The sequence below is a fragment of the Schistocerca americana genome, chromosome 5 (genome assembly GCF_021461395.2).
Source record: "Schistocerca americana isolate TAMUIC-IGC-003095 chromosome 5, iqSchAmer2.1, whole genome shotgun sequence".
Classification (NCBI taxonomy): Eukaryota; Metazoa; Arthropoda; class Insecta; order Orthoptera; family Acrididae; genus Schistocerca; species Schistocerca americana.
The window spans coordinates 143,247,527-143,262,591 of NC_060123.1; the positions used below are offsets into that span (position 1 = coordinate 143,247,527).

The 15,065-nt window shown below is 40.1% G+C and overlaps 1 protein-coding gene across 1 annotated transcript in view; it reads right to left on the minus strand.

Moving 5' to 3' along the window:
* Positions 1 to 415: 415 nt before the first annotated feature.
* Positions 416 to 15,065, minus strand: part of LOC124615952 (COP9 signalosome complex subunit 8) — a 34,774-nt gene continuing 20,124 nt past the window's right edge. Inside the window, exons 3-4 of the mRNA XM_047144153.1 lie at positions 1,036 to 1,214; positions 416 to 908 (exon numbers count right to left, since the gene is read on the minus strand). Of these exons, the coding sequence (XP_047000109.1) occupies positions 658 to 908; positions 1,036 to 1,214 (430 nt within the window). The 3' untranslated portion in view covers positions 416 to 657. The remainder of the gene's footprint in view (positions 909 to 1,035; positions 1,215 to 15,065) is intronic.

Below are 15,065 nucleotides of genomic sequence, written 5' to 3' on the forward strand. Positions count from 1 at the left end.
CAAATTTCTATCGTTAGCAGTTTGGGATGGGCAAAGATCAGTCAGTCAGTCAAGACATTGCCTTTTATATACACAGAATTACTGTAGTGATGTTGCTCAGTAAGTGTCAGATTTCAAATACAAAGGTCCAGGGTTCAATACTCGATCACTCCAAAATTTTTTCCTATGAATTCTCACTCCTTTCATCTCTAGTAATAATTTGTTCATGTGGCAAATATCAAGCAAGTTAGGACTCCGTGTTAAACTGTAGTTTCCTCATTTCTGGGTAAGAGGAATGCAAGGGCATACCAGTTCCCACAGGACCATGCCCAGTACCAGCACAGTGAGTTTTTCAATTAACTTGCAAGGTTGATGACCATTTTTATTGTAGTAAGATGAGACTCACTTGTTAACAACAATTAATAAATCTTGTCAATAAATTCCAAGATAATGTTTTTATTGTATGCTTTGTTATCTTTAATACTATCAGGAAATAAATGAGTATTCTTCGCAAGCTATTTGAGAACAACAAGTAATACCACCAAGTAAAACAATCAGGACCACTTTTCTTCACATGAAAACACTGCAAACAGAAAACTGTTATTACAGTTTATTATAAAATATGTACAGAAATCACATTTTTTATGTGGGGCCCCTATTAACATAGGTTCCAAAGTTCTAGTTTTCAAGAAATGAAACATATTCTGTTAATTTGTAAAGCTGATCTTCACTCGAACTAATATAGTTGAGCTCTTCCTTTGGTCGACAAGGATTGACCAAACGAGCAGACTCGTCCACCTGCCAGCCCTGTTCCAATGCTGCCTGTGCAGCCTGTTCAGCTGTCATCCCAACAAAGGCTGCCAGGTCGTCCAAACTGATAGAGGAGTATGCATGAGACACCAAGTGCACAGCCCTTTTACGAACATTATCTGTGAAAAAATGTTTAATGACAAATTTTGGTCACTTTTCAAATGAAAGAACATATGAGTCGAAAGAATAGATGTGAAAAACCACTGCCTACAACTGGCAATTAGAATGAAGACACACAAAACTCACCATGTAAAGCACGCATTATCTGAGATACATTCTCTGACCATTCTGAATTCAGAGCAGCATATACTCCTGGGAAATCTCGTTGCCACATTTTCTGCCCAACTTTCCATATCAGTGTCAGTTCTGCATTACTACCTTTTATGGGCTGTGGAATCCTCTTCCACAAATATTTTGCATTGCATCTGTAACATGAAATCAGCAGTAAAATATAGTAATGTCATTATAATTTTGCGTGTGTGTGTGTGTGTGTGTGTGTGTGTGTGTGTGTGTGTGTGTGTCTGGGGGTGGGGACGAGGAGTTACGAACAGTTTAACAACACAGAAGCAGAAAATATAGATCTGTTACTCTAATTGTAGAACATGCATTTTCAAACTTAGAACTATTAACATCGAGAGACAATTGCTCATTAATAGAGAACAAACACTACATACAAAAGAATCTCTATTCTAACCTTAATTTGTGCACAGTTTTGATGAAGTATGTAGTCTCTTTTTAATCATAAGAGGGATTACAAATATACTCATATATTCAGTGATGTACTTAAATTTCTTCCTAACAGTTCATAATGTTGCAAGAATGCAAGAAGAAGGTACTATTAGAACTGGTTGGAACAAGTGAAGATGAGCAACAGCTTCTACAGGATAATTAAACTGGATGAATAAAAATTCTAATCACCAAACGGTGGCAGAACAGACAGATAAAAGAAGTTTGTAATTAAGCAAGCTTTTGGAGTCAGTGGCTCCTTCTTCAGGCCAAAGGGTTAAAAGGGAGGAAGAGGAGTGAAGGAAAAGGACTGAAGAGATCTATGCAAAGGAGAAGATTTTGGGAAATTACCCAGAACTGTGGGTCAGGGGATACTTACCGCACAGGATGAGACGGAAAGACTGATTATTGGGGACTGCATCGGACGAGATTTGAAAACCTGAGAGCTTCAAGGTGGAAGACAGGGTAATATGCAGGCCAGAGATTGCTGCTTAAACGTTATGCATGAGTTAACAAGAGTGAAAAGCTAAGTGAATTGTATGCTACAGAGGTGGGAGGGTGTGTGTGTGTGTGTGTGGGGGGGGGGGGGGGGGGGGGAAGAAGTGGTAAGACAATGAAAGGCGTAGAAAACTAAAACAGAGTGAAGAAAAGACTAAAACAGAGTGAAAAAAAGACTAATTATTGTGAAGAAGTGATGAGACATAGAATGTTGTTGTTGTTGTTGTGGTCTTCAGTCCTGAGACTGGTTTGATGCAGCTCTCCATGCTATTCTATCCTGTGCAAGCTTCTTCATCTCCCAGTACTTACTGCAACCTACATCCTTCTGAATCTGCTTAGTGTATTCATCTCTTGGTCTCCCTCTATAATTTTTACCCTCCACAGTTCCCTGCAATGCTAAATTTGTGATCCCTTGATGCCTCAGAACATGTCCTACCAACCGATCTCTTCTTCTCGTCAAGTTGTGCCACAAACTCCTCTTCTCCCCAATTATATTCAATACCTCCTCATTAGTTATGTGATCTACCCATCTAATCTTCAGCATTCTTCTGTAGCACCACATTTCGAAAGCTTCTATTCTCTTCTTGTCCAAACTATTTATTGTCCATGTTTCACTCTCATACATGGCTACACTCCATACAAATACTTTCAGAAACAACTTCCTAACACTTAAATCTATACTCAATGTTAACAAATTTCTCTTCTTCAGAAATGCTTTCCTTGCCATTGCCAGTCTACATTTTATATCCTCTCTACTTTGACCATCATCAGTTATTTTGCTCCCCAAATAGCAAAACTCCTTTACTACTTTAAGTATCTCATTACCTAATCTAATTCCCTCAGCATCACCCAACTTAATTCAACTACATTCCATTATCCTCGTTTTGCTTTTGTTGATGTTCATTTTATATCCTCCTTTCAAAACACTGTCCATTCCATTCAGATGTTCTTCCAATTCCTTTGATGTCTCTGACAGAATTACAATGTCATCGGCGAACCTCAAAGTTTTTATTTCTTCTCCATGGATTTTAATACCTACTCCGAACTTTTCTTTTGTTTCCTTTACTGCTTGCTCAATATACAGATTGAATAACATCGGGGAGAGGCTACAGCCCTGTCTCACTCCCTTCCCAACCGCTGATTTCCTTTCATGCCCCTCGACTCTTATAACTGCCATATGCTTTCTGTACAAATTGTAAATAGCCTTTTGCTCCCTTTATTTTACCCCTGCCAACTTTAGAATTTAAAAGAGAGTATTCCAGTCAACATTGTCAAAAGCTTTCTCTACGTCTACAAATGCTAGAAACATAGGTTTGCCTTTCTTTAACCTATTTTCTAAGATAAGTCGTAGTGTCAGTACTGCCTAACGTGTTCCAACATTTCTCTGGAATCCAAACTGATCTTCTCTGAGATTGGCTTCTATCAGTTTTTCAATTCGTCTGTAAAGAATTCGCATTAGTATTTTGCAGCTGTGACTTAAACTGATAGTTCGGTAATTTTCACATCTGTCAACCCCTGCTTTCTTTGGGACTGGAATTATTATATTCTTCTTGAAGTCTGAGGGTATTTTGCCTGTCTTATACATCCTGCTCACCAGATGGTAGAGTTTTGTCAGGACTGGCTCTCCCAAGGCCGTCAGTAGTTCCAATGGACTGTTGTCTACTCCCGTGGCCTTGTTTCTACTTAGGACTTTCAGTGCTCTGTCAAACTCTTCACGCAGTATCATCTCTCCCATTTCATGTAGATGTAGATGTAGACCTTCATCCACATCCTCTTCCATTTCCATAATATTGTCCTCAAGTACATCACCCTTGTATAGACCCTCTATATACTCCTTCCACCTTTCTGCTTTCCCTTCTTTGCTTAGAACTGGGTTTCCTTCTGAGCTCTTGATGTTCATGCAAGTGGCTCTCTTTTCTGCAAAGGTCTCTTTAATTCTCCTGTAGGCAGTATCTATCTTACCTCTAGTGAGACAAGCCTCTACATCCTTACATTTGTCCTCTAGCCATCCATGCTTAGCCATTTTGCACTTCCTGTCGATCTCATTTTTGAGATGTTTGTATTCCTTTTTTCCTGCTTCATTTACTGTGTTTTTATATTTTCTCCTTTTATCAATTAAATTCAGTATCTCTTCTGTTACCCAAGGATTTCTACCAGCCCTCATCTTTTTACCTACTTGATCCTCTGCTGCCTTCACTTCTTCATCCCTCAGAGCTACCCATTCTTCTTCTACTGTATTTCTTTCCCCCATTCTTGTCAATTGTTCTCTTATGCTCTCCCTGAAACTCTGCAACCTCCGGTTTTGTCAGTTTATCCATGTACCATCTCCTTAAATTCCCACCTTTTTGCAATTTCTTCAATTTTAATCTACAGTTCATAACCAATAGATTGTGGTCAGAGTCCACATCTGCCCCTGGAAATGTCTTATAATTTAATACCTGGTTCCTAAATCTCTGTCTTACCATTATATAATCTATCTGATACCTTCTAGTATCTCGAGGATTCTTCCATGTGTACAACAACCTTCTTTTATGATTCTTGAACCAAGTGTTAGCTATGATTAAGTTATGCTCTGTGCAAAATTCTACCAGACGGCTCCCTCTTTCATTTCTTACCCCCAATCCATATTCACCTACTATGTTTCCTTCTCTCCCTTTTCCTACTGTTGAATTCCAGTCACGGCATTACCCCTATTTGATTTTGTATTTATAACCCTGTATTCACCTGACCAAAAGTCTTGTTTTTCCTGCCACCGAACTTCACTAATTCCCACTATATCTAACTTTAACCTATCCATTTCCCTTTTTAAATTTTCTAACCTACCTGCCCGATTAAGGGATCTGACATTCCACGTTCCGATCTGTAGAATGCCAGTTTTCTTTCTCCTGATAACGACGTCCTCTTGAGTAGTCCCCGCCCGGAGATCCGAATGGGGGACTATTTTACCTCCAGAGTATTTTACCCAAGAAGACGCCGTCATCATTTAACCATACCGTAAAGCTGCATGCCCTTGGGAAAAATTACGGCTGTAGTTTCCCCTTGCTTTCAGCCGTTCGCAGTACCAGCACAGCAAGGCTGTTTTGGTTAGTGTTACAAGGCCATATCAGTCAATCATCCAGACTGTTGCCCCTGCAACTACTGAAAAGGCTGCTGCCCCTCTTCAGGAACCACATGCTTATCTGGCCTCTCAACAGATACCCCTCCCTTGTGGTTGCACCTACGGTACGGCCATCTGTATCGCTGAGGCTTGCAAGCCCCATGAACCATGGACCTTGCCACTGAGACAGAAGAAATTAACGTAAATTAGGGCCAGGTGGGTGGCGAGAACCAAGGACATGTTGTAGTGCTAGTTCCCACCTGCGGAGTTCTGAGAAACTGGTGTCTGGGGGAAGAATCCAGATGGCACGTATGGCAAACAGGCACCGAGGTTACAATTGTCATGTCATAGAGCATGCTCTCCAACAGAATATTGCGTGTTGCCAGTATACACCCTCTGCTTATGCCCGTTGGCATAATTACGACCAAATTATCAATTGGGACGAATGGGCATAGGCAGAGGGTGTATACTAGCAACACCAATATTCTGTTGTAGAGCATGCCCTACGACATGACAATCGTGACCTGTTTCAAAATGACAATTGTGACTTGTTTCACCATGACAATCGTGACCTGTTTCATCACACGCACCATCTGGATTCTTCCCCCAGACACCAGTTTCTCAGAACTCTACATGTGGAACTAGCACTACAACATGTCCTTGGTTCACATTTCCCACCTCGCCTTAATTTATATTAATTTCTACTGTCTCAGCATTTCTTCACAGTAACTACTCTTTTCTTCACTCCATTTTAGCATTCTACATCTTTCATTGTCTTACATGTCTATTTTTCACCACCTTCTCCCACTTCTGTTGCGTACAATGCACTTCTCACTCTCATGAACTCGTGCACAATGTTTTAGTAGTAATCTCACATAGTTTTTGTTCTAAACGATGATACGTATCTACTGTGGTGTTACATACCACTCTGAAAGAGTGGTGTGCAGCCCTACATATACCATGCTGACAAATGATACATGTAGGGAAAAGGGGGGAGAATTAAGATAAAGCAAATTATTTTATAAGAAAGCCCACCTTCTGTGCAGATTTATTATTGATTTTCATGTGGAAAATTTTCAACCCACGGGATTACACATCTCCAAGATGGGACAGCTATCATAGTTACTCTGTGAGGAAGTATAGAGCTATGTATACACTTCGTGGAACACTATCCCACATTGGAGTAGTGTAATGTTCCAGGAACAAAAGAAACAAACAAAACAACGACTGCATTCTTTGCAGAACCAAATGAGTTAATTTGTTATTTTGATCAGTCATTCTGAACTGTCAAGTCTCACCTTATTTCTGATTCTGTTGAACTTGTTCTTAACTTTGAGATGAAGATTAAAGTACAGGACTATTAAAAAGATTAATATATTTTTTAAGGAAAACCGGTTACCTCTGTAAACAGAAAAATATTGGTCTACCAAGGGTACCACATGCAACCATGGAGAGGGTAAGACAAAATATTGTATGCAGGCCATATCAAATCTCAAGGAATATCAAAAACATCAAATATCCAAGAATTTCATCTTCCAACAAGATGGGGCACATCTTCATAGAAGCACTGATGTTTGTCACTACCTAAATGACAAACTACCACATCGCTATCGCTGGACTGGACAGAGCAGTGAACATGATGTGGCTCTATTCTTTTGCCCCCCCCCCCCCCTCCCCCCCAACTGCCTAATACCTCGTGACTTTTTCCTTTGAGCTGTGGAACAAACTTGACTACTGTTTGCATGTTGTTGTACGACCAGAGGAATTTTGTGATTTCATGTTTCCATTGATGCAACAGTCATATTTGTACCTGTTATACTCTGCAAAATATAGAACTGTGAAAACAAACGAATCATTTACAGTAACCATTTATTTGCTATAGGAAAATTACTGTATTTGTTCTGAACAATACACGACACGTATTTATGAACAGTGTCAACACATTTATTCAAGAAAAGCACTACTTGTTCTACGATATTTTCTTCCACCGTATACTGCATAATCAAGTGAAGAAGACAAACTGTTCCATCCACTGTCAACTAAGCAACTGAAGACAAGCACAATAATACATAGTGTTCATTGCTCAAGAGAAACTGCAACTTCGAAATACAACAAGAACCATATATTCTAATCATAACGTCAGGATGCAAAGCAAAATATCATCAGAAGAGGTCAGAAATTGAGACAGTGCTAAGAATAACCAGGGACTGAAATTGTTTAAGAAGAAGAATATATTCTGAGCAAGGACTTATTGGAAAATAGTGCATTCAGAATAGGTATGATGCTCCCGTTTTAGGCAGATACTTTATATCAACAAAAAGTTGTAATTTAAGAATACGTTAAGGATGAAGTTTTCTCAAAGAGACTTTTCTCTCTCTTTTTTTAAAAAAAAGAGAAGTCATCTTATACTCCAGTGCTCTTGACAATTAAATAGCTGAGAAGAGTACATGATAATTAGTTTTAAACACACACACACACACACACACACACACACACACACACACACAGAGAGAGAGAGAGAGAGAGAGAGAGAGAGAGAGAGAGAGAGAGAAGGGGGGGGGGGGGGGACAATGGGTTTCCAGAATTCTTTTTTACTATGTTCAGTTAAGATAGTGCATCTACTTAAAAATCTTGGTCCACCATGGCACCAGCCGGTAACAGAGTGGGCTTGTGAAAATGGGGATAGCAGTTCCATGACAGAGTGACCCGAGCTGACAGCAGAGGTATACAACTGCCAGCTGGCTCTTTAAAGAGTTGTCACAGTTGGCGACAAGGAAGTGATAGGTTCACTGGAAAGTAGTCACCAACACAACCATCATCATGCAATGACCATTGTAGCAAAGCTCCAAATTGAGGGAAGAGACTGTAAGGCTGACAGCTGAAAAGATGCTGTGGGCAGCTCTAACATGCTGTTAGGGGGACACAGTGAGGGGGGACAGGTCAAGACTGGAAGGAAGTGGGTCAATCTGTAGGCCCTTACCAAACGGAGCAGCACTTCCCCAATGGGAGTAGTGTGCATCGAAATCCCCAAGAAGTAGAAAAAGGGGAGAGGGGGCAACTGTTGGATTAAGGTAGTTATCTGAAGACAGTGAATAGTCCTCCTTAGAGATGGATCAATGTTACAAATGGCAATCACTGGGGTCATCTGCAGTCACACTGCTGTTGCTACCAATGTGATATGGGAGGAATCCACTCGCTGATGACATCTGTGCAAACCAGCTTAAAGACCTCTCCAGATGCTCTTTCGGGGCCAATATGGTTCTGACAGAGTGCATGGTAAACTCAAAAGAGCTGGAGAATGGTCATCACTGAACTGTGTGTCTTAGAGAGCAACATACATTGCAGAACAAGAGGAAATTAGCAGTTGTTCTCGCAGATGACTGCAGTCCTCTGCCAAGAGTAGTAGTTTTTCTCTTTCACAAGTTTTGGTGGTCCAGAATCTTGCGAGGACTTATTCGATGTGGTGTAGGAACAAATGAAGAGACAGCAGTCCTGGTTCCAAGGGCCATGGCTCCTTTAGCCACTGATTGGTGTTGGGTTGCTGATCTGTGGAGGTCTGGGGAGACCATTCACAACAGGGAGCCCTGTCACCTGTAGATGTCTGAATAGGGTGTTGCTTCTCCAGCTGCGTTGGAGAACCATGAGAAGAGACGGCTTATTACACCTATGATCAAGTTTGTTTGCCGAACTACCAGAGATCAACATTATGGGAGTAAATACTCCAGGCACTGTAGTGGCATTAGTTGATATCACAGACACTGGATACAAACCATCATATTTTTTCCAAGCTTCAAATTGTAAGAAGTGATTTACGGCCTTCAGTTTTGGATTTTGCTTTCCTTGATTAGGGCAGCCTTTGAGGTCGGGGAGGGTAGCCGCCCCCACAACTGACACAGGCAAGTGATAGTGCACATGGTGGATTTTCGTGACATGGCTGGCCACAGTCTCCACAGACTGTGTTGTGCGTACATCAGGAAGACATACAGCTGGAGTGCTGGCATTTAAAGTGTCACATCAAGAGTGGGAAATACAGCTCAACATCACAGCACTAAAAAATTATTTTTTACCTTCTCTAGAAGCAAATCTCTCTCAAAAGCAAGGAAGAATGCACTGGTGTCAACCCTGTTGTCTGGTGGGTATTGGTATACACATACACAACTATTCCTGTAGTTCTGCATCCACCTGCAGTGTTAGGTCCCAGTGAAAAATTAATCCCTTTATCATGTTTAGGTTCTTATGGGGTGCTATGGTAACAGTTACATCACCAATGTGTTAAAAAGACAGTAGCTCTTGGGACGTGGAAGATTTTGCCATCTTAATTACGATGGAACGACTGCATAATTTACTAAGGGAAGAGAGAGCACCCAATATGTTTTCAGTGTTCTCCACAAAGAACACTGGCTTAGTAGAGAGAAAGGACTCTCCACTTTTTCGCATACAAACCAGGAACTGAGGCAAGTAAGTGCCTGATAGTTGCCTGGTTTTATTTTCCTCTGATGATGTGGCCAAGTAGAGAAAGTTCCTAGAACAATATGCACTGAATTGTAGTTTGTCTGAAGGGACTGCTGGAGCCTCACAGCCATTGGCTGATAATTTTGACACTAAATATCTCCTATGACAACACAAACTTTGTACGAAGGCTCTCCTCACTGGTGCCAGCCAACCAGAGCAAAGGCCACTTGGCATGATGGCCAGTGTTCCAAGTCCTGCTGCCTGGTGCCCCAAAATAGATGGGCATCTACTCCTCAGCCTGTGCAGAGAGGTGACAGCTTGGGCATCAATAGTGCAATTGTTAGTTGGTCAGGGGACTACCACCATACAGGTATCACATGACACCCCATATGGACTGGCTACCACACTGGGTATTGAGTGACTTCTCCACATGTCCCACAGATCCCTTAAAGGCATTTTGAAAAGAAGGAGGTCAAAGCCAGATGTGTGAACCAGACATAAGTTAAATGAAATATGTGGCATAAAATAAAGCGAACAAAGTGGGAAACACCACACTCAACACCTTAAGAGCGAGGTACTTCATCAGCGGGCAATCTGTCCTAGATAATAACTCTGACAAAAGGTATAGTCAGACAGCAAAACTGCAGCACAGAAAAGGAAGAAGTGCTGCAATGACTTGGGGTTCAATGCCCACCATGCACGAACTCATAAAAGAGTGCCCCAGGATGAGGGGGATCCCACCTATAGTAAGGTCAAGAGCAAAAAAAGACCTCTCATCCTGCAGTCTGAGTGGCACACCTCGGTTTCTGACCTACGTACTTCAACCTATCCTGCCCTGTGATATGAGGAAGGATCTGCAATTCCAAAAGCTAATGATGCAATAATATGTATTTGTCTATTAACTAAGGTGAAAAGCAGCTGATATTTAGCAAATCAACAATAAATGTCATTAATCTCAAGAAAATACATTTGGCTTGAGTAGCAGCCTGAGTTCAGTTCATGAAGTTAATGTGGACCATTATGACCTATAGTTTATAAGTTACACCATTTGTTCCAATGTTCGCCTTACTCATTAATAAATGGTGAAATAAATGTAATTGTACCATTTATCACAGTGTTTTTTATTAAATGTATGAACAATTAAACACCAATGATAAAGGTAGACCTAATGCATTTTATTATGTCAAACCCACAATTAAAAAAGGGACAGCAAATTGTTTTAAAAACTTAAAATAGTCCTGTAGATCTTTTTCTCTTCTAGCAAAACTGTTTTTAATTTCAGAAATGGATGCAATAAACCATAAACATTATTTAGTGGAAAATTGACTTAAATTTTTCTGGGGTTTTGACTATTTAAGATTTTTCACAGGAATTATCCATATTTTCTTAAAATGCAACATAAACCAGTTCTACATCTCAAATTAAATTTAAAAAAATTTTGCCTGGTGGTCTCAACTGCAGAGTACTTTTTGTGATTGAACAGCAGTAAACTAAAGGTAATAAGGCCACAGTAAAACAAGATTTATTGTTGCATGTTTTGTGCTGTGGTTGCTGTTTTGTTTATTCACAGATAATCAAAGTAGCACAAAATATTTAAGATTTTTGTGGCCACTTGATGATGTATTGCCTGTTGGCTTTTGTCTTAGCATCTTTGGTTGACATTTATTTAAAGATTTTTCTGAGGCTTCTTCAGCATGTGTGGCTGGCACTGTCCAAGAATCACCCACTGGTACACTACCAGCAATGGAAAGCAAATCTTCGAAATGGCAGTCATTCCAGCTGGCAAAATGTCAGAAAAATCATTAAACGAACATTGGCCAAATATCCTAAGACAAAAGCCAACAGTCAATGTGTCAATTAAGATAATGTCAATATCCGAGGGTACAACTTCTGAAAGTATAACCGAGAATTATGTAAAATTTACAATTTCCTTAGGAACTGCTAATACAAAAATGCATGATCAGTAAAACTGACAGTGAAAAGAGACGAGTCTGAATATTAATCCAGTTATCCAGCTAGTTAAGAAATTGTTATTCTGTAAGTTCTGTCTGGCATAAATGTATGAATGTGGTTTGGAAATTTCTTGTAATGAAAGTCCAGCACCATAATAGGCTGAAATGGACTTACAGTCTACCAGGCTCTTCTGCTGCATGCTGCAGTTGACAACTTGTTTCTGTCAGTTGTAGCGAATCAGGTGACAGTATAAAATAGCCAATGACAATTGTTGAATCCAACAATTTCTTTCAGTGGAATATACAAATTTATTTGTGTTTGACGAGAAGACTGGGAAGAAAACTAGATGTGCTTACGGACTGACCAGTAAAGTAGCCCGAAGCCTAGGCTGGGTTAGGCTGGAATGTGACAATTTGGTTTAGATCTGGTGAAGCCAACTAATCTCAACACGAAAATACAACTGATGTTAGAGACAGATATGAAGGATTGCCTGAGATATAAGTGTATCATTGCAATAGCCTATGTGCATATTTTATTTCCATTTTTGGCAAAATTTAAAGAGATGTGGTCATATTCTAAACCTAACAGAATAAAATATCAACTAACTTTATTCACAACTATAGCAAATTATGAAAGAGCATTCTGATTGGCTACGGACAACCAACTCAGCATTCAATATATCAACTGTTACTTACATCAGCAGGCAACAGAAAAGCCACGGTCCACAGTAAGTTGACTTTTACCCCATAATACACAAACTATTACCTATATTAAGACATGGACCACAAGGACCAACAGTGCCCATAATACACAAACTATTACCTATATTAAGACATGGACCACAAGGACCAACAGTTACTGAATTGAATATGAAGGTAACAGAAGTAAAGTCTCCATTTTTTCGAACAGGAAACAAAAACAGATTTAACAGGGACTGAGGATATCCCACAACAGCTAGGATCATAAGGGAAGGTCGCTGGAGACCCATGAACTTAAAGAGTTACAAGCATAACAGAAGGGCACACTACGGGACCACGTAAAGTTTACTTTGACCAAAATGTCCAAGGGAAGTGATTAAGAAGATGGCCTCATGACAGCAGGGATAAGCAGATCCTCACAGAGCTAAAATTAAAGTTGTCAGCTGGCATAATATAACTGCAACAGTCGCAGAAGGACGACAAAAGATTGATCAAGCTTATGTACAACTGCACCCACCCTAAAGAGGTGGAATAATAATAATAATAATAATAATAATAATAATAATAATAATAAGAAGAAGAACAAACCACTAATAGGGCTAACCCCCCTTTTAGTGTGATTAGTTGGTTCAGGACAGAACTAATGAAGCCTCGGACAAGCGCCGTCATGGTCGGGGACGACGCTTGAACCCTATGCCCGCCCACAATGGTAACGACACTGCTAGCCAACTGGAAAATGATTTAAATCCAAATAGAGGTGTTTTGCAGGATATGCTTCCTGCAACCACCCTAGAAGGAAAACAAAGACAGAGGATGAGATGGTCAGATGAAGTTAATCGACACCTCATGTTCTGTTATTACCAAGCAACAAACCTAGGAACCAACACAACTGGATACAGATCACAAGTATACACAACATTTATTACCAGATACCCAGAATTAAAATTTTTAACAGAACGACGACTAGCTGATCAGATCCGTGGAATAATAAAAAATAACAGGACACCCCAGTCAGAATTAGATAACATCAAACAACAAGTACAACAAATACTGGAACAAAATAATGTGCAATCAGAAGAAGAAGAAAATACAGTAATGGACTCAAACATCCCAGAGCAAACAAACAAAGAACAACACACACCAATTAAACAATCAGAGGAAAACGAAATCTTAAGGCAGCCACCAGAACAAGCACAAATAGAACACAAAGTGACACAGATATTAGATATAGAAGAAAAATTTCAGCTAACATATATAGAATACAAAGACACAAATACAGACATTAGACCATTCTTGCATAGACCACCAAATAACCCACAAGTCGAAACAACAATAAAAACTATCAACACAATCATACACAACAAAATAAATGAAAACACAACTATGGAAGAGTTACAACTACTGGTATATATAGGAGCACCCACTACACTAAATATACACACTAGGCAGAGATCTGAACCAACCAACACACAGAAGAAACCCACAAAACCAGCATGGCAACACAGGCTACAGATCAAAATAGAAAAACTGAGAAAAGACATCGGACAGCTAACACAATTTATAAGAAATGAAATCTCAGAAAAAAAACGAAAAAGGTTAGGTAAAATCTCACAACAAGAAGCGACAGAGCAATTAGACGAAAAGAAGCAGAAATTACAAGCATTCGCCAAACGACTCAGAAGATACAAAAAAAGTGAAAATAGAAGGAAACAAAACCAAACATTCAACACAAACCAAAAGAAATTTTACCAGACAATAGATAACACACACATTGAAATAAACAATCCACCAAATGTAACAGACATGGAACACTTCTGGAGCAACATATGGTCAAACCCGGTACAACATAACAGGCATGCACGGTGGATACAAGCAGAAACAGACACATACAAGATGATACCACAAATGCCTGAAGTGACAATTTTGCAACATGAAGTCACCCAAGCAATCAATTCTACTCACAATTGGAAAGCCCCTGGAAATGATAAAATAGCAAATTTCTGGTTAAAGAAATTCACCTCAACACATTCACATCTAACTAAATTATTTAACAGTTACATTGCAGACCCATACACATTCCCTGATACACTTACACATGGAATAACTTATCTGAAACCTAAAGATCAAGCAGACACAGCGAACCCAGCTAAATATCGCCCCATAACATGCCTACCAACAATATACAAAATATTAACTTCAGTCATTAAACAGAAACTAGTGACACATACAACACAGAACAAAATTATAAATGAAGAACAAAAAGGCTGTTGCAAAGGAGCACGAGGATTTTTTTTTTTTTTTTTTGGTGGGGTTTAAGGGCGCTCAACTGCTGAGGTCATTAGCGCCCAGTCACTGGTGTCAGAGCACAAGGAACCTGCTAAAACTCAAGGGGATGGGGGGACATCAAAAGGACCGGACAAAGATGCAGATGAAATAAGTAAAAGGTTAAATGTCTTTGGTCAAGCCAGTTAAAGTTATAAAACGCAGAAGACGAGCAGCTGCTCGAGCGTCATCAGCTAAAACATCCGGTAAGGTAGATGGCAGGGACAGGACAACACGAAATTGACTAAAACGGGGACACGACAATAAAACATGGCGCACCGTTAATGCCTGACCACAAGGGCACTGTGGGGCTGGGTCACCAGAGAGCAGGTAGCGGTGGCTAAACCGGCAATGCCCAATCCGCAACCTGGTCAGAAGGACCTCCTCGCGCCGAGATGGTCGGGAGGAAGTTGTCCAAGCAGTTGGGAGCGGTTTTACTGCCCGGAGCTTGTTTCCTTGGAGGGATGACCAAGCATCCCACCACAAGGACACAAGCCTCTTACAGACATCCCCACAAACGTCAGATGACG